The following is an 18,648-nucleotide window of genomic DNA, read 5'->3' on the forward strand; positions in this document are numbered from 1 at the left end:
TTTCTCCCATTCTGAAGGTTGTCTTTTTACCTTGTTTATAGTTTTCCTTTGCTGTGCAAGAGCTTTTAAGTTTAATTAGGCCCCACTTGTTTATTTTTGTTTTCATTTCCATTACTCTAGGAGGTCGAGTGTAGAGGATCTTGCTGTTATTTATGTCATAGAGTCTGAACTTACGATTTATTAAAAAGACATTATGGACATTTTCTACATGAACACAGTTACATTAAATACAATTAGTTTATTTAATCTGTAAGTAGATTTTTGCTGTTAATTGACTGTGAGAACATTCTTTTGTTGAAAGTGAATTTATTAAGCACTTACTTTATGCCTCAGGACTTCATGGTATCTGGTTTGTAAGAAACATTTATCAAATGCTGTGGGACACATAAATAAATCACTGATAGCCAAATCGGAAGATTAATGAAAAGGAATACTCTGAAGAACTGAATCATTCTGAAATGGTTTGTTGTAGGTACTGCCAGTATAGCTAGCAAAAGTAGAATCTCACCTGCAACTCCTTCCTTTAAAGATTGGGTTTCTTTTCCTAAAATTATTAGTCAAGGGGGTAATGAACAGTATTTAGAATGCTGGGAGTCATTTAAGGAATGTTAGAACCATTAATAAAAGCAAATAAGACATCTCGACCTAGTTGATCTCTTTTAAAGTAGATCCCTAAATTGCCCTCATTGTCTATGGCTTCAATAATGGTTTACATCTTTTGTTGACCTTATTTTCCTGTGTCAGTTTTCAGAGTTCCTAGCTAATGGCGAGGAGAAATTTTGTGGCTATTTTACTGTCATAGTGGACCAATCCTATGTACCATTATTTTTTCACAGGAATGAAATTATGATGAGAAATCTTACAAGGCAATATACCTGGTCACCTTATTTTCATCCTTCCCTACATTTCTCAGATCATCAAATTATGGTTTCCCCCTTGACACACACAGACACTTATTTGATATGTTTTTTTGTTTTTTCTTTTTAAACATGGTTTCTTTATGTGCTTCATTTACAGGGGAAACTTGCTCCATTTTCCGAGTACTCAAGACAGTGAGGAGGAGGGAAAGTTTGAAGGTGACCAAGGGACCAGGCAGAGTCAACAGCCCATGCAGCCCAGTAGTCCTGTCAAAGAGCCTGCTGCTCCTGCCTCCCAGCAGATGGCCACACAGGAGCCATCCAGTCCTCAAGGGGAAGCAATGGAGATAGATACGCCAGAAGGCCAGAAAGGAGAATGGAGTACCAGTCAGGAGACACCTAGTAAGGCCTTGATTGAAAGGCCCAGCCAAAATAACGTAGGGATCCAGACCATAGAACATTCCCTGTGGGTCCCAGAAACTGTTTCAGCAGCAACTCAGACTGTAAAGAATGTGTGTGAACAAGGGACCAGTACAGTGGACCAGAACTCTGGAAGACAAGATGCCACAGTTCAGACTGAGAAGGGGACTGGTGAGAGACCAGTCAGTGCTCCTGGGGATGATACAGAGTCGCTCCATAGCCAGGTGAGAGAGCCCATAGGGTACATTAGGGGCCCTGTTTTCACCTTTCTGGATTCCCAGAGAATTTAAGTTGTGCTACTTCTACTTAACAGTAATTCTTAACAGTTTTGTACAGACCAATGGTTAAAAGACAAAAACAGTTTATCCAGGATGAGAGACAGGATGGTGGAAATTATGAGTAGCTATAGCCAAAGATTATTTATACAGTCTTTGGTGCTAGAGTTTGTCAAGTAGGTCTTTACTGGATGAGAAAGCCAGGAGTATAGTTTGGGTCCTGTGATATTTTTCTACATTCAGTCTTCTGCTGTCATTTTTCATTCTCCTTTATAACAATCAGAGCTAATTGCTTCTCCCCCAAGTTGATTTCACTGTGATTCCCAGAAGGAGTAAGTGTGAAGGATAGTGTATCACAGTATTGGAAACAGCAGTAACGGAAAGTTCCCAGGTAACCAGGGACCGCAGAAAGAGGCTAAGAGTAGATACAGTGGAAAGAAAAGTATTGGGGCTGATTAATGTGAGACTGGAAGAACAGGTTTTTAGAAATAGAGTAGGGATGTGTAGGAACTAGTGAAAATTGAGGGGGTAAGAAGTGGTCGTAGTAATGTACATGCTAAGAAGAGGAAGTTCATAAAATTTCATTAATAACTGTGGTTAAATTGGCTTTTCAGTAGAGCATCATCACTTGAAATCTGCCTAGGAAAGCTTTACTAGTGATGTACCTCTCATTTGAATGGTCCAGGTTGTTTGTTTTATAAAAATAATATAGTTCCTATTTATTGAACACCTACAGTATATCAGCACTTTGCTCAAGACAACCCATGAGGTTGGTATTGTTATTCCCATTTCACAGGTAAAGAAACCAAGCTGAAGAGAGGTTAAGTAACTTGCCCAAGATTTTGCCATCAGTAGGTGGCAGAACTGGAATTTGAACTCAGCATATCTGACTTCAGAATCGGTATTCTTTTCATTATGCTATGTTGCTTTTCTATTTTTTAATCATAGCTTGTGTAGTCTTGTTCTGTTTATCCATGCCTCTCCAAAAATTCTGTTTACATTAGCCTTTTATACTAACGCTCTCTGAGACCTAAGACCTTATCAGTTCATACAGATTCAAAATGACATAGCCTTTTGGATATAGGAGCTGTAGCACATCAGACCCTATTTTGCACCTGTTAATTTTCACCCTTCATTTAAAGTGCTTGTATGCTGCCACATAATAATTTGTTTTCTCTGCCTTTATAACAAGGGTTAAAACTTGTGTCTTAAAGACAGCAATCACATGAGTGCCACTAGATTGTGTCTTTCTTTGCTTCCTCATATTCTCCCTCTGTCAACTAGGGAAATAATTCTTGCTCCTGTGTCATGACAATGAGGAGCCAGTGAGTGAGCCAGAGTGGTTAAGGCCCAGGCTTTGGAGTCAGACGTCATCTAGATGTCTTCAAAGTTGAATGAGATGAAGTTTGCAAAGCCCTTAGTGCTGGGTGTGACACATAGTAAACGCTCAGTATATACTGGCTGCTGCTACAACCTATTGATTATTATTGTTTTAAATACCACTACTGCAGCTGTTACCAACACAGCCACTACTTATGCTTACTAGTACTGTGTCATGCAGAGTGAAACAGCACATTTAAAAGTCAGTTCCTCCTGCCAAGGAAAGAAAAGTGCTCAAAAATGTAAATAGTGAATGGCTACAGAGTTTCAGTTGGGAAAGATAAAAAAAGTTCTGGAGAATGGATATAGTGATGTTTGTGAAAGTGTGAATGTACGTAATGCTACAAACTATATATTTAAAAGTAGTTAAAGTCAGTAATTTTTATGTTAAGCATATTTTACCACAATTAAATATAACTGATGGGTACTGTAACAGAAATTGGGATTGGTATGCCATCTTTTGAAGAGTGATTAGAAAATGATAAGGCTGTATGGACATTTTCTGAGTGTTAGTGCTTTTTTATCTCCTGCAGTCTGGGTAGGACTCAGGTCAGGCTCAGAGAAAAGCATAGGCAGCCGACCTTTGACATTCCTTAAATTTCCATCTGTATGTCAGTTGGGCCTGGAGCCAGGTTTTCTGTCAAGTGGAAGTGTGGCTTTATTTTCATTTTATCTTCCTAATTAATTATAACAAGATCCTCAATTTACATATCTTTACGGAAACCTCTTTTCAGAATACTATTTGAAGAGAGTAGGCGTAACTTTCTTTTTATCTGCCCTCATTCCCTTCTCTCCTTTCTTACTCTGTCAGACATGTTTATTTATGTATTTCTCTTGATGTGATCATTTACCTGGCTGTGGTAATGGAAGACTACAGGGAGGCTTTTGGCTGCATTTTAAGGATGTACGTAAAGCGCACCGAAAGCTTTTCGACTTCTACGACCGAGGGCCTGATCACTGTGTGTGCAGCTAGCAGGTCCAGGCTGCTGCGGTTCTGATGCAGGGGCACTCTGGTGACTGGTGTGTGACAGACCAGTACCTTGACCATTCATTAACCAGAGTTGTATATACAGAATTATTTTAAGGAATTGGTTGAATATGTTTCCTTGCATTTTATATGTATTTATTCACATAATTTTCGTAGATATTTCACCCTAACATGAAGTTGGACTGAGAATTATTCAGACAAATTAGGTAAATTACTACCACACTGTAATGCAAAACCAGGCTTATCATCATTGCAGTGGTACATATAACTCTTCTGAAAGACACTTGACACTGACGCTGACCTTGACACCGATTGCAGAAAGTAGCATCAGTCTACTGCAGGGGAGGTCAGGTGGGAGAAAAAGGCATGCATTTCCTTTCACAGTTACAGAGCCATGGGGTAGAAGGGGTGGGGTTGTGGATGTGGATGAATGTGATAGAGATGTTATGAGAAAACATGTATGTAATAGTTGTCATAAAAAATGTAGGTCTCATTTAAACTATGTAACTGATTACTGTTTATGATACAACTAGATACAAAATCCTAATTTGCTAATGTTTTCTGTTTCTGGACACTAGCTCAATTCTTTAGTTACATTCTATTATTTAGAATACATTAAATATTTCATGTTTAATTCTAGGAGAAATCAATGTGTCTTGCTCCAGGAATAAATATACCATAGTTTTCACTTACTAATGCAGGAAAAACAGACTGCACTGAGATTTTCAGATCTTATTCTGTTTTATATAAAGTTCTAAAGAATGCCTTCCTTTTATCTAAAGACCTCTTGCAAGTGTAAATTGTATGCTGATAAGTCAGCAACAGAATCAGAAGGATTACAATCTCTAATGTGCTTTTAGGGGATCAGAATTTCACTTAAAAATCCTAGATATAAGTGCTAGATGTTATGATTTTGATTTAGACTGAAATAGGTTTTTAGGTGAAACTGATACAAACTCCTCTCACTAGACAGCTGGCCCATCTCTAGTGTTACCCATAAGTGAATAGGAAGAAAGCAGCTGGAAAATTCCATCACACGAGATTCATGGAACCTCTGAACAGTGCTCATCATGAAGAAGTTGACTTGTGAGTCTGCCAGTTTGCAGTGAGACTCATGCCTGTGCTCTCTGTTTTCTGCCATAGGGAGAGGAAGAGTTTGATATGCCTCAACCCCCGCACGGCCATGTCTTGCATCGCCACATGAGAACAATTCGTGAGGTTCGCACGCTTGTCACTCGTGTCATCACAGACGTGTATTACGTGGATGGAACAGAAGTAGAAAGAAAAGTAACTGAGGTAATACATACTTTGGGTCTATGTGGCAGATTTCTTTCAGTAGAAAAATTACCCTGGCTTTCCGCTTCCATCCCTCTTCCCTATGCAGCTAGCTGCTAACACTTTGTTTTGCCTTCCCTCTTCTGTAAGAAAGATTTAAAAACTGGGTTAGAGTTCTGTTTTTCCCAACCATGGGTTTGCTGTCTGACCTTTGGTCACTTGTTTAACCAGTCCCATCATGCTTTCCATTATCTATAGAGAGCAGAGTGGTGATTCTTTGTCATGTATAAAGATTTTATGTATTATTTTTAATCCTTGGAAACTAATGAAGTTTAGAATCTCCTGCTTAGCAGCATATATTTTCTCATTGTTTCTTACTGTTTTCTCATGTTATCATTTTTTACTCATTGATCTTGGTCTCCATCCATGTGTGGTTATGAGCCTGTTAGTAGGAAATGCACCTTTATTTTTTAGTAGAATTCACTATGAACTCATTCCCAGTGTCAGCGTAATATTGATGTTTATTGATTGTTACACTGGACAGTGTTGTATGCTGACTTTGTTTAGATCTAATAGTAGCTGAGGTTAGATTTTCTAGAATTAAAGATCTGGCACTTTTTTTCTTGGTACATATGTTAATATCCAGTACATATGTTAATGTTCTTGTTTAATCGCTTAGTCATGTCTGACTCTTGTGCAACCCCATGGACTGTAGCCCGCCAGGCTCCTCTGTCCATGAAATTTCCCAGGCAAGAATACTGGAGTTGGTTGCCAGTTCCTTCCCCAGGGGGTCTTCCTGATCCAGGGATCGAACCCATCTGCATTGGCAGGTGGAGTTTTTACCACTGAGCCACCAGGGAAGCCCACATATGTTAATATCTTAGTACATGCAATGATAAAATATTACGGTTTACTTTTTAAATATTCCTTTATTGATGTGGTGCACAGGCTCTTTGTTGCTGCTCGTGGGCTTTCTCTGATTGCGGCGTGTGGAGGCTACTCTTCATTGTGGTGGTTTCTCTTATTGCAGAGCATGGACTCGAGGGCATGCAGGCTTCAGTAGTTGAAGCTTAAGGGCTCTACGGTGCGGTCTCAGCTGTGGCTTGCAGGCTTTGTTGCTCAATTCTGGCAGCTAGCCATATAGGAGATTGTGCTCTGGGAGAGTTAAACTGGTAAATAGTTTAAGTGGAACATATTATTGCTGTTGTTCATTATGTGGGCCATTATGGCCCTCATGTCAGAAAGTATTTAATTTTAGTTTGAGAAATTGTCTTATATTCTTTATTATACACCAAATGCCAGAAATATTTCTTTTAAAATGCTGGTTTACCTTCAATTTTTAAAAAAATTATTTATTTTAAATGAAACAAAGATGAATATTTTTAATGATAAAAGGTACAATTTCACAAAGAAGATAGACATCATAAACCATTAGACACTTAACAACAAAGAAAGGAAGCTATATAAAGCAAAAATCAGAAGAACTATAAGGGAAAAGAAAGAATATATAATCATAGTGAGACATATTGACATTTCCCTGAGAATATTTTATCAAGTGCAGAAAAAATAAGAATAGGAGCAACTTTAATGTCATTAATAATTTAAATGTATTTATACTTAATTTATATTAAGCATATCCTACAGAAATATATTTAAAATTTTCTTTCTCAGGCATTGTTATTAGATGTCCATAGGACATTTAGAAAAATTGGCAAGAAGATAAACATTACTAAATTTCAGAAAGTAGAATTCTTTTTTGTGTGTGTGATTCAGTCATACATATACACATATGTTATTTTTGAAATGATTTTCCATTATAGGTTATTACAAGATACTGACTAGGTTTCTGTGCTGTACAGTAAACCTTTGTTGCTTATTGTATATCTTTTTTTAATTAGAAATCTAGCATTCTATTCATGCTAAATCAAATAAGTGGAATCAAAATGTCATAAAATTTTTAGTTAGGCAAAAATTCATACGTTTTATAAAATATATATATCAGTTCAGTTCAGTCGCTCAGTCATGTCTGACTCTTTGCGACCCCGTGAACCGCAGCACGCCAGGCCTCCCTGTCCATCACCAACTCCCCGAGTTTACCCAAACTCATGTCCATTGAGTCGGTGATGCCATCCAACCATCTCATCCTCTGTCATCGCCTTCTCCTCCTGCCCTCAATCTTTCCCAGCATCAGGGTCTTTTCCAATGAGTCAGCTCTTCACATCAGGTGGCCAAAGTATTGGAGTTTCAGCTTCAACATCAGTCCTCCCAATGAACACCCAGGACTGAGCTCCTTTAGGATGGACTGGTTGGATCTCCTTGCAGTCCAAGGGACTCTCAAGAGTCTTCTCCAACACCACAGTTCAAAAGCAGCAATTCTCCAGTGCTCAGCTTTCTTTATAGTCCAACTCTCACATCCATACATGACCACTGGAAAAACCATAGCCTTGACTAGACGAACCTTTGTTGACAAAGTAGTGTCTCTGCTTTTTCATATGCTGTCTCGGGGGTCATAACTTTCCTTCCAAGGAGTAAGCATGTTTTAATTTCACGGCTGCAATCACCATCTGCAGTGATTTTGGAGCCCCTAGAAATAAAGTCAGCCACTGTTTCCACTATTTGCCATGAAGTGACAGGACCTGATGCCATGATCTTAGTTTTCTGAATGCTGAGCTTTAAGCCAACTTTTTCACTCTTCTCTTTCACTTTCATCAAGGTTTTCTGCTGTGCTTGATAAAGGCTTGAGAAAGAACATCAAAAAAAAAAAGATGGAGAAATTGGAAAACATAAACTGAATGAAATGGGAGCACTGAATATGAAATAGAAAAAGTGAAACAAACTAGGTAAAAGTAAAAGATCCTCATATAGTCCAGTTGTTTTTAAACACGGTTGCCCATTAGAAACATATCTGGACCTCTGGCAAAAAAAGAAAAAAAGCAATACCTGGATATTTGTAGTTTTCAAAAAATTGCAAGGTAATTCTGATATGCATATGGATTTTAAAAAGTGATTACAGGTTTTTCTATTAAATGGTAGTTTAGGTGACACAGAATTACATAATTTTTCTGTTGACCAATCATGATACAGTGGTATTAGGAGAGTAATAGTTACATAATCACAATAGTAAAAGATGTTTATCGTTTTTCACAATCAAAAGGTAATTATAAAAAATAAAATATAATTACAGTTGCAAGCCATAATGGGAATGTGATTAACTTAACAGTATAAAATAATTACATACAATTTGGGGTGGTGGGTCAAGCAGAGTGATGTGTTAAGTGGAAATGTATACATGCACATGCTTTCTTATTTTTTTAATTTATTTATCTATTTTTTTACTTTACAATATTGTATTGGCTTTGCCATACATTGACATGAATCCACCATGGGTGTATGTGTGTTCCCCTTCCAGAACCCCCCTCCCACCTCCCTCCCCATCCCATCCCTCTGGGTCATCCCGGTGCACCAGCCCCAAGCACCCTGTATCATGCATCGAACCTGGACTGGTGATTCGTTTCACATATGATAATTTACATGCTTCAATGCCATTCTCCCATATCATCCCGCCCTCACCCTCTCCCATAGAGTCCAAAATACAGTTCTATACATCTGTGTCTCTCTTGCTGTTTTGCATACAGGGTTATCTTTACCAATTTACTAAATTCTATATATGTGCGTTAGTATACTGTATTTGTGTTTTTCTTTCTGGCTTACTTCACTCTTTATAATAGGCTCCAGTTTCATCCACCTCATTAGAACTGATTCGAATGTATTCTTTTTAATGGCTGGGTAATATTCCATCGTGTATATGTACCACAGCTTCCTTATCCATTCGTCTGCTGATGGACCTAGATAGGTTGCTTCCATGTCCTGGCTATTGTAAACAGTGCTGCGATGAACATTGGCGTACACGTGTCTCTTTCAATTCTTGTTTCCTCAATGTGTATGCCCAGCAGTGGGATTGCTGGGTCATATGGCAGTTCTATTTCCAGTTTTTTGAGGCATCTCCACACTGTTCTCCATAGTGGCTGTACTAGTTTGCATTCCCACCAACAGTGTAAGAGGGTTCCTTTTTCTCCACACCCTCTCCAGCATTGATTGCTTGTAGACTTTTGGATAGCAGCCATTCTGACTGGTGTGAAATGGTACCTCATTGTGGTTTTGATTTGCATTTCTCTGATAATGAGTGATGCTAGGCATGTTTTCATGTGTTTGTTAGCCATTTGTATGTCTTCTTCGGAGAAGTGTCTGTTTAGTTCTTCGGCCCGCTTTTTGATTGGGTCGTTTATTTTTCTGGAATTGAGCTGCAGGAGTTGCTTGTATATTTTTGAGATTAATTCTTTATCCGTTGCTTCATTTGCTATTATTTTCTCCCATTCTGAAGGCTGTCTTTTCACCTTGCCTCTAGTTTCCTTTGTTGCATGCACATGTTTTCATCTGCTCAGCCAGTCTGTGTCTTTTGGTTGGTGCATTTAATACATTTACATTTAAGGTAATTATCGGTATGTATGATCCTATTACCATTTTCTTAATTCTTAGTTCTTCTAGGTCTTGGTAAACATTTCTTGCATCTCTTCAATCTTTGCCTCCATTCTTTTTCTGAGATCCTGAATCATATTCACTATCATTATTCTGAGTTCTTTTTCTGGAACATTGCCTACCTCCACTTCATTTATTTGTTTTTCTGGGGTTTTATCTTGTCCCTTCATCTGGGACATAACTTTCTGCTTTTTCATGCTGATTAACTTTCTGTAATGTGGTTGTTTTACTCGCTGTGTGATTGTGGTTCTTCTTGCCTTTCTGTCTGTCCTCTGATGGAGGAGGCTAAGAGGCTTGTGTAAGCTTCCTGATGGGAAGGACTGGTGGTGGGAAAACTTGGGTCTTGCTCTGGTGGGCAGGGCCTCGCTCAGTAAAGCTTTAATCCAGTTATCTGCTGATGGGTGAGGTTGAGTTTCCTCCCTGATAGATGTTTGGCCTGAGGTGACCCAGCCTTGGGCTCTATGGTAGGGTTAATGGCGACCTCCAAGAGGGTTTATGCCAAAGGGGACCTTCCCAGACAGCTGCTGCCAGTCCCCCCGTCCCTGTGGTGAGCCCCTGCTGACCCTACCACACTAGCAGGTAGTTTTGGTTCCGTTTCCTATGGGCTCACCCTTCCTTTGCTCTGAGCCTTGATGCATACAACGTTTTGTTTGTGCTGAGACTGGAGTCGCTGTTTCCTCCAGTCCTGTGGAAGTCTTTATAATTAAATCCCACTGGCCTTCAAGGTCAGATTCCCTGGGGATTCCCAGCCCCTTTGTTGGATCCCCAGGCTGGGAAGCCTGACGTGGGGTTCAGAAATTTCACAACAGTGGGAGAACTTCTTTGGTATTACCGTTCTCCAGTCTGTGGGTCACCTACCTGGTGGGTATGAGGTTTTATTTTTATCGTGAGTGTGGCCCTCCTACCATCTCACTGCGGCTTCTCCATTGTCTTTGGACATGGGGTATCTTTTTCTGGTGGGTTCCAGCGTCCTGTCTATGGTTGTTCAACGGCTAGTTGTGAGTTTGGTGCTCTCGCAGGAGATGAGTGCATGTTCCTCTTCTCCACCATCTTGAACTGGAATGCTACCTTCAATTTTATGTTTACAAAATTTTTTCAATGTTATTACTATTTTGGAGAAATTACAAACTTAGCAGCTTTATGGAAAAACAATTTGCTTTCATGACAAGTTTTTGTAACTGTTGTAGTCTACACTGAAGTCTGTGCCATGTGCTGTTTTAAGTGTTACACATATTACTTCGTTACTTTATTTATGATGCTTTTTAAACTATATATCTGGAAACAGTAGGCTTGCTAGATATTCTGAGAGGGAAAAAAATTCCATGGTCATAAATATTAAGTTTGAGAAAACACCAAGAACTGTAACCATCGCTTCCCCCACTGTGGGAATTCACAGTGCATATTACATTAAAGGTCTTAAGAAGTCTTAAAGTAAAGATATTTATTTTATTGTATAACCCAGAACTTCCCAAGCTTATTTGACCATTTAACATTTTTTACAGTAATGTTTATTATATCCCTATGTTACGTAGTTTGGGAAACGCTGCCATAATTAAATAAAATAATAATAGCAGCTAACATTTATTGGAGTTGGTGATGGACAGGGAGGCCTGGCGTGCTGCAGTCCATGGGGTCACAAAGAGTCGGACACGATTGAGTGACTGAACTAACAGAACTGAACATTTATTGGTCACTGGTTATATGCCTGGCACTATTCTAAGGACTTTTAAGTGATTTAACTTATTTAATTCCCTCAACTAAGGTATGAGGCAGATATTATTCTCATTTTGCACTCAAGAAACTGAGGCATAGCAAGTTAAAATCTCTTGCTTAATGCTATATAGCTAATAAACAGAGGAAGTGGAATTTATTCCAGGCAGTCTGATTCCAGAGCCTGCCTTCCTGACTACTGCAGTGTGTGGTCTCTTAAGAGTGAAAGGGACATGTGTCAAAAGGAAGATCTGTGTAGGAGTTGAGAAGAGGAAGAAACTCGTCTGAAGGGAATTTTGACAAATCCTTTCGGTGAGGGCCAGAAGGTAATTCAGTTGAACATTGAAGGTTTTAGATACTGAGAGATTCAGGGAAAGGACATTCCATTTAAAAAGAAGCCTTGGCGGGCAAAGGCACAGAGGCAGAAAGTAAAGAGAACACAGGTGGGAACAGCCCAGTTGGTAGCCAGGCTAAAGATGTGAATGAAGGTGGACGGGTCGAGGCAGAGGATTCTGGGAACTTTCCCTCATCTCTTGTAGCCTTTTATTATCATCTTTTATTCATTTATTTACCAGCAACTTCTCTGTTGCTGTGTTCCTAGCACTACTATGAAGCTAAAAAGACAGGGTCCCTATTCTCTTAGGAGCTTACACTTGGTGTGCAAGAAATCCAGAACTTGTGGTCGCTGCAGTAGAGGTGTGGAAAGATGCATTAGAAAGAGGGCACAGACCCTGTTAGCTTACCTGAAGGTGGCTAAAAGGCCTCACAGAAGATGTATGCTCAAGAGCATGGCAGATAAGGGGCAGGGGAGGACATTGCAGGCAGAATGAAGAAGCTTGTAAATGTTGTAGACACCATGGCACGCTTAATGAGTATTTAGGATGCAGCAAGAACGAAAGGGTAGGGAATGAGAGAGGGCACTCTTGAGGTTGGTAAGGGCCCGGAGCATGAGGCTTTGTATACCATAGAAAAGAGTTTAGGTTTTTATCTTTGGTTTTTTTTTTAAGATTTTTATCTTTTGTGTGATGGAGAGCCTTTAAAGAATTTGGGGGAAAGGAATGATATACTCAGATTTGCATGGGAAGGTCTAATTGGCAGCAGTGTAACAGTTGATTGGAACAGGAGAGGTTAAAGGCAAAGTTCAGACCAGAGGCAGTGAGTGTCAAATTAGGGCAGTGGCAGCAGGAATTGAGAGGAGTGAAGCAGATGTAAAATACATACAGAACATATAGAAGGTGAAATTGATAGACTGCTGAATTCCTGACAGCAGGGATTATGGCAGAGGGAGGAACCATATATGATTCCTGTGCTTTCTGCTAGGGCAGATAGATGTGTGCCCAGTTGCTCAGTCATGTCCTATTCTTTGCGACCATTTGGGCTGTAGCCCACCAGGCGCCTCTGTCCGTGGCATTTTTTAGGCAAGAATACAGGAGTGGGTTGCCATTTTCTCCTCCAGGGGATCTTCCTGACCAAGGATTGAACCCACGTCTCCTCTGTCTCCTGCATTGTAGGTGGATTCTTTGCCCAGTGAACCATCAGGGAAGCCAGATAGATGGTGGTACCATTTACTAGGAGAATATAAATAGGACACTGGTTTAAGAGAGAAGATCCTTCCTTCAGTAAATATTATTTAGAGCCACTTTTGTGGCAGGCACTGTGCTCTTTGGAGGATAAATCCAGGAAAGAAGATGGTTGCTACTCTGTCTTACTGTGGCCTCTGTATCTAGTAAGAGGGACACACAGGAAAAAGAAGAAGCAAATACATTAAAAAGATCTTAACAGGCCAACTTGGAGCCTGGACCCAAGTCCTAAGAGCAAGGCCTGAACTTCTGAACAGTTGCAAAAGCAGGTGTAGTTTGCTGCTGCTCTTTGGGCCTGCTGTCCAACTGAGATGCCGCCTGGAGTCCTAGCCTGCTGGACTGGTCCTGCCGCTGCTCTCTTGCCATGTTCACGAGAAGGAGTTGACTTACGTTCTCGGCTCCCAGCACACGCTTTAGTTCAGTGACCTTGGCAGACGATGCTGACTCAGATCTGGCTAGAGTAGGAGATAAGTGATAGGAGTTGGTCAGTGGACAGGGGTGAGATTTCTGGAGGTGGTGCAGGTTCTGGTCGTGATGCTGGTGGATGCAGATGCTGGGGTAAAGGAGAGGAAAAGGCTAATGGTGTGATTAGATCAGGAAAGCTGGTTGCTGGATGGGTCATCTGTTGGTTGTTAGCCTCAAAAATGGTGATGGAAGTACGGGGAGGCGGGGGGCTGTGAACCAAGTGTGTAAGGTGTTCATGCATGAGAGGGTTGGGAGGGTGTGGGGGAGTAACGGTGAGGCAAGGAGAGAGTTTAACGGAATGGCAGATAGTGGTTTGTTTGGCAGGAGCAAGAAGTAGGGAGGTAGAAATGATCTGTTAATGGCAATGGGGAGCAAGGAGGCCTCTCATCTCCAAATTCTTTTTTTTTTAATATTTATTTCTATTTATCTATTTAGCTGTGCTGAGCCTTAGTTGCTGCACACAGATTCTTTATTTGTGGCATGTGAACTCTTAGCTGCGGCATGTGGAATCCAGTTCCCCAACCAGGGATTGAGGTTTTGTTAAGGAAAATCAGCCCCTGCTGCAGAGAGCTGCAGGGCATGTGAGAGGCACTGGGGACGTCCAGGATTCATTGCAGGCAAGGAAATGGCGAGCAGTTTGAGTTTTAGAGGAGTTAAGATACAGGTGTCCCTGGTACATCCAGGGGTAAGAGTTCAGTAGGCATTTGTATCTGAGAGCTTAGAGCTGAGTCATCATTGTGTTGTTGGTAGACAGATCAGAATAAGTCATCTAAGACTGGCCAGTGAAAACACGGAAGAATGAGGAGAGAATGAGAACAGACTCCTGGGAAATGCTAATTTAAAACGAATAGGCAGAGGAAGAGGAGCCAAAAACAAGTACAAGCGGAGCTAGCTAAACAGGTAGAATGAAAAGAAAAAGTGACTTTATAGATTTTAGAGAAGAGATTTTCAAGAAAGGAGTGGTCAAAAATAATCATTGAATCAACAGCATTATTTAAATGTGTGTACCTGTGCACATTGTGTACTGTCTCCCAGAGAGACTGTACATGCACTCTTTGAGGGGAGGGTCTGTCCTCTGCTTATCTCTCCACCTTTTCTCTGGCAGCCAGCACGGTCATGCACGGATGGTCTAGAGGAGGAAGGCAGATGGGCAGCACCTGCCCTGTAAATCTCTCAGTCCTGTGCCCAGAGAGGACACTGCTGGTCGGTTCTAGAACCTTTCCTCATTAAGCCTGGGGATTAGCCTCGGAGGCTGCTTCAAACTGAGCTCCAGGCAACCACTACCAATCCATCAAAGCAGGCACGGGAGTGAGAGATAGTCAGTTTGATATTCCTGTCCTCTGTAGGTATCAGAAATTCATATATTTTGCTTACTGTCTTTTTGGTCTTCATTTTTATAAATAGTAGTACCATTTTATATGTTTTTGCCTGTGATTTTTAATTTCCTTGATCAGATATTGAAATACCTAATTTCACACAACTTGTCAGGCTGCCCACTGCTGTAATCAGGTACCCAGAAGGGCTCCTGACCACTCTTCCTCCCCCTCTAACCTGCCTGCTTCCCTGCCTGCCTTCACCTAGGGCGTTACCTCTCTCCTCTGCGTTGGAATCCTTTCTGGGATCTCAGTGGCCAAAGGTTGTGAACTTGTCCAGTAAAACGATAATTTAACTTAGCTCAGGGTAATAGAGGTCCCCTCCTCCTGAACTAGTACCACCTTTATTTATTTATTTTATTGAAGTATATATTCCCTATAGAACGCACGGGTCTTAAATGTTCAATTCAGTGGCTTTGACAGTGATATGTCACCACTATTCCAAGCAAGATACAGAACGTTTCCATTATTCCAGAAAGTTCCTTCCTAATTCCCACCTTTCTAAATGGAAATTTCTTGCCATCTAGGACTCTCCAGTCATCACAGCAGCGTTACGTTCTTTTGGCGTTTCCAAGCCGTTGTACGCCTTTCTTCCTTGCAGGAGACCGAAGAGCCGATTGTGGAGTGTCAGGAGTGTGAAACGGAAGTCTCCCCTTCACAGACTGGCGGCTCCTCAGGTGACCTGGGGGACATCAGCTCCTTCTCCTCCAAGGCCTCCAGCTTACACCGCACGTCAAGTGGGACAAGCCTGTCTGCCATGCACAGCAGTGGCAGCTCAGGGAGAGGAGCCGGACAACTCAAAGGGAAAACCAGTGGGACAGAACCTGCCGAGTTTGCCTTGCCCAGCTCCCGAGGAGGCCCAGGAAAGCTGAGGTGCAGACAGGGTCTCCAGAGAGAGAGCCACCGCAGGGGCAGGGTTGCTGACATGTTAATATCTCGGGAAAAGGGGAGTCACGGGAAGTCCTCCCATCCTCCTAGGATCGATCAGCTCCTCTTCCTCCCCTTTTCGTTCCTCTCCTGTTTTGGGTTTGCATGGGAGGTAGGGTGGAGCCCTGTGGGAGGTAGACTTCCTGAGAAACTGTAGCAAACAGGTGAGGGGACCTTGGGAATGTTGGCCCAGGCTCCTGCCCCTTACCCCCCACTTTCTGCAGCCTATGGGTGTTTTGGTTGGGAGCACAGGAAGTTCGGGATAGTGGCCCCAGCCTGACACGTTCCCTAGCTTTTTGTTTTCCTCTACAGGTACCCAGAGCCTGAAGTACAAGAGAAGGCAGGGCAGGAGTGGATGTGCTGTTTTTGAGGGCAGCAATAGGAAGCTTTGTCAGGAGGGGCTAGACTGGCATGTAGAAGGATGCCCTTTACTTGTTATCCTAACTCCCGCTCCCAGCTAATTTGGTGGTGGGTGTGTGGACCAGCTTCCTGCTGCCCTGGAGGCTCAGCCCTTGCTGGCCTGGCATGTAGTCTGAGGACCAAGGGGAGACTGTGAAGAAAGGATCCGGTAGCAGGTGCTCTAAGACTAACCTGTCTTCATTCTCTAGTCCTAGAAAAGGGGTCAGTCAGACAGGGACGCCAGTGTGTGAGGAGGATGGTGATGCGGGCCTTGGCATCAGACAGGCAGGGAAGGCTCCAGTCACGCCTCGTGGGCGCGGGCGAAGGGGCCGCCCGCCTTCTCGGACCACTGGAACCAGGTACCCGGGTAGTGTGAGATACACTAGTCTATGACTTGTTCAGAAAAAAAAGGGAGTAGAGAGAAGAGAGGGGAGCAAAGAGTATGTGGGGTGTCAGGAGGGAGAAGAGGGGCCCACACTGACTGGGGAGTGGGCCGGGATCAGAGTGAGGCCCCTGCGACACCAGGCTTCTGCCTGTGATGGGGTTAGCAGCGAACGGGCTGGAGACCCATGGACAGAGGAGTGGGAAAATTGATAGATCCGTACTGTTCTTGCCTTATTCTCACTGCCTTCTCCTGTCTCTTATCTCACTTTAGGGAAACAGCTGTGCCTGGCCCCTTGGGCATAGAGGACATTTCACCTAGCATGTCGCCGGACGATAAATCCTTCACCCGTATTGTGCCTCGAGCGCCAGACTCCAGCAGACGGGCAGACACGGGTGCTGGTGCTTTGCGTCGAAGCGACTCTCCTGAGATTCCATTCCAGACTGCTGCTGGCCCTTCAGATGGCTTAGATGCCTCCTCTCCAGGGAACAGCTTTGTAGGGCTCCGTGTTGTAGCCAAGTGGTCATCCAATGGCTATTTTTACTCTGGAAAAATCACACGAGATGTCGGCGCTGGGAAGTATAAGTTGCTCTTTGATGATGGGTACGAGTGTGACGTGTTGGGCAAAGACATCCTGCTGTGTGACCCCATCCCCCTGGACACGGAAGTGACCGCCCTCTCGGAGGATGAGTATTTCAGTGCAGGTACTGGAAGAAGCCAGACCCTCCTGACACCTCTGTGGTCCTCCAGCACCAGCAGCATTCACTGCGGCCTCAGTGCTCTCCTCTGTCCTCTAGTCAGAAATTTCATTCCTGACACTGCGTACTCTCACCCCTGGCTTCTTTGTTTTCCTTTGTTCCCCTTGTCTGCTTTTGAATAAACTTTGTAGTTTGGAAAAAATACATATACACACAGAATCTGCAGCATGCAGAGTACTGATAGCATAGAGACTTCCTCTGTGCCCCTCACCCAGCTTTCCCCTTTCCCTGTTGTTTACATTTTACGTTAACCTGGTACCTTTGTCAGAGTGAAGAACACTACCTTGGTACTTTACCATTAACTCAGTTCCTGACTTACGGATTTCACCAGCTTTTCCATGTCCTTTTTCTGTTTCAGGATCCAGTTCAGGATTACTGTATTGCATTTAGTCCTCACGTCTTTGTTTTTGGATCTGTAACAATCTCTGAACCTTGTCTTGTTTTTCATGACCCTGACAGTTTTGAGGAGTATGTACTGGTCAGGTATTTTTTGAATGTCCTTCAGTTTGGGTTTGTCTATGTTTTCCCTTGGTTAGGTTGGCATTAGTGAGTTTTTGAAAAGAATGCTGCAGAAGTGAAGTCACATTGTGTGTGGGAGGGGGGTAGGTGCCAGCCAGAGGACATCTCTGGTGATGTTCACGAACTTTCTACACTTCGTGTTTTTCCTTTTCCATTTTCTATTCTTTCACCACTGACTTGTAAACTTACTACCGTTTTGGTGGGAACCTTAAGTTGGTGAGAGTGGCAGATGGATTGAGATATTTGTGTTTAGGAAAAAGTTAGTGCTGTGTTTGTATGTAGGTACACTCACCGCTTACTCTCTGGAAAAATCGTGCCTTTTTGTTTTTTAAACTGAAGTAGCCAGTTGCCTGTACTGGTGATGGGTGAGGGATTTCTGTCTGTCATGACTGTTTTGTGTGTCCCTTCTTTGAATGTATTGCCTCTTTTCTGTGAGGTGATGTCGAGATAAATGTTTCATTGAGTTTGTCATTTAAAAACACTCTTTAATGGGGTGTTTTGAAACAGTGACTGGGACACAGTGGGCGAAACTGCGCCTGTTGAAGTCTCTTCAGACTTTGTTGTGTTGGACTCCTCAGTAGTTTGCTGTCTGCCACTCATTTCATGTTAAATGAGCCACCTCACCTTCTAGTTCTGGGTCACACTTAGGTCCACGTGGCATCAGTAGCACATGGATTGAGATTTTTTATGACTTCTGACTTACATTGTGTCTAATGCATTTGTTCCTCTTTCCAGTGTAAAGCCTCTCTTGGAAGTCCATGTTAGGCCCTCTTAAGACAGAGACAGTTCTGTCTTGAGTGAATT

At 42.2% G+C, this 18,648-nt stretch overlaps 1 protein-coding gene across 15 annotated transcripts in view; it reads left to right on the plus strand.

Annotated features, from left to right (window-relative positions):
* The window catches only part of TP53BP1 (tumor protein p53 binding protein 1), an 87,566-nt gene that overhangs the window by 59,520 nt on the left and 9,398 nt on the right, over positions 1–18,648 (plus strand). For 11 of the 15 annotated variants that reach the window (XM_081548360.1, XM_081548359.1, XM_081548362.1 and 8 more), the window contains 5 exons: positions 1,018–1,501; positions 5,064–5,216; positions 15,461–15,732; positions 16,395–16,544; positions 16,841–17,271. In XM_081548360.1, coding sequence (XP_081404486.1) covers positions 1,018–1,501; positions 5,064–5,216; positions 15,461–15,732; positions 16,395–16,544; positions 16,841–17,271 — 1,490 coding nt within the window. The remainder of the gene's footprint in view (positions 1–1,017; positions 1,502–5,063; positions 5,217–15,460; positions 15,733–16,394; positions 16,545–16,840; positions 17,272–18,648) is intronic. The other 4 variants (XM_081548364.1, XM_081548366.1, XM_081548369.1 and 1 more) reach the window with 1 other exon arrangement.

This window comes from Giraffa tippelskirchi, chromosome 12 (genome assembly GCF_054371585.1).
Source record: "Giraffa tippelskirchi isolate mGirTip1 chromosome 12, T2T-mGirTip1v1.2.pri, whole genome shotgun sequence".
NCBI lineage: Eukaryota > Metazoa > Chordata > Mammalia > Artiodactyla > Giraffidae > Giraffa > Giraffa tippelskirchi.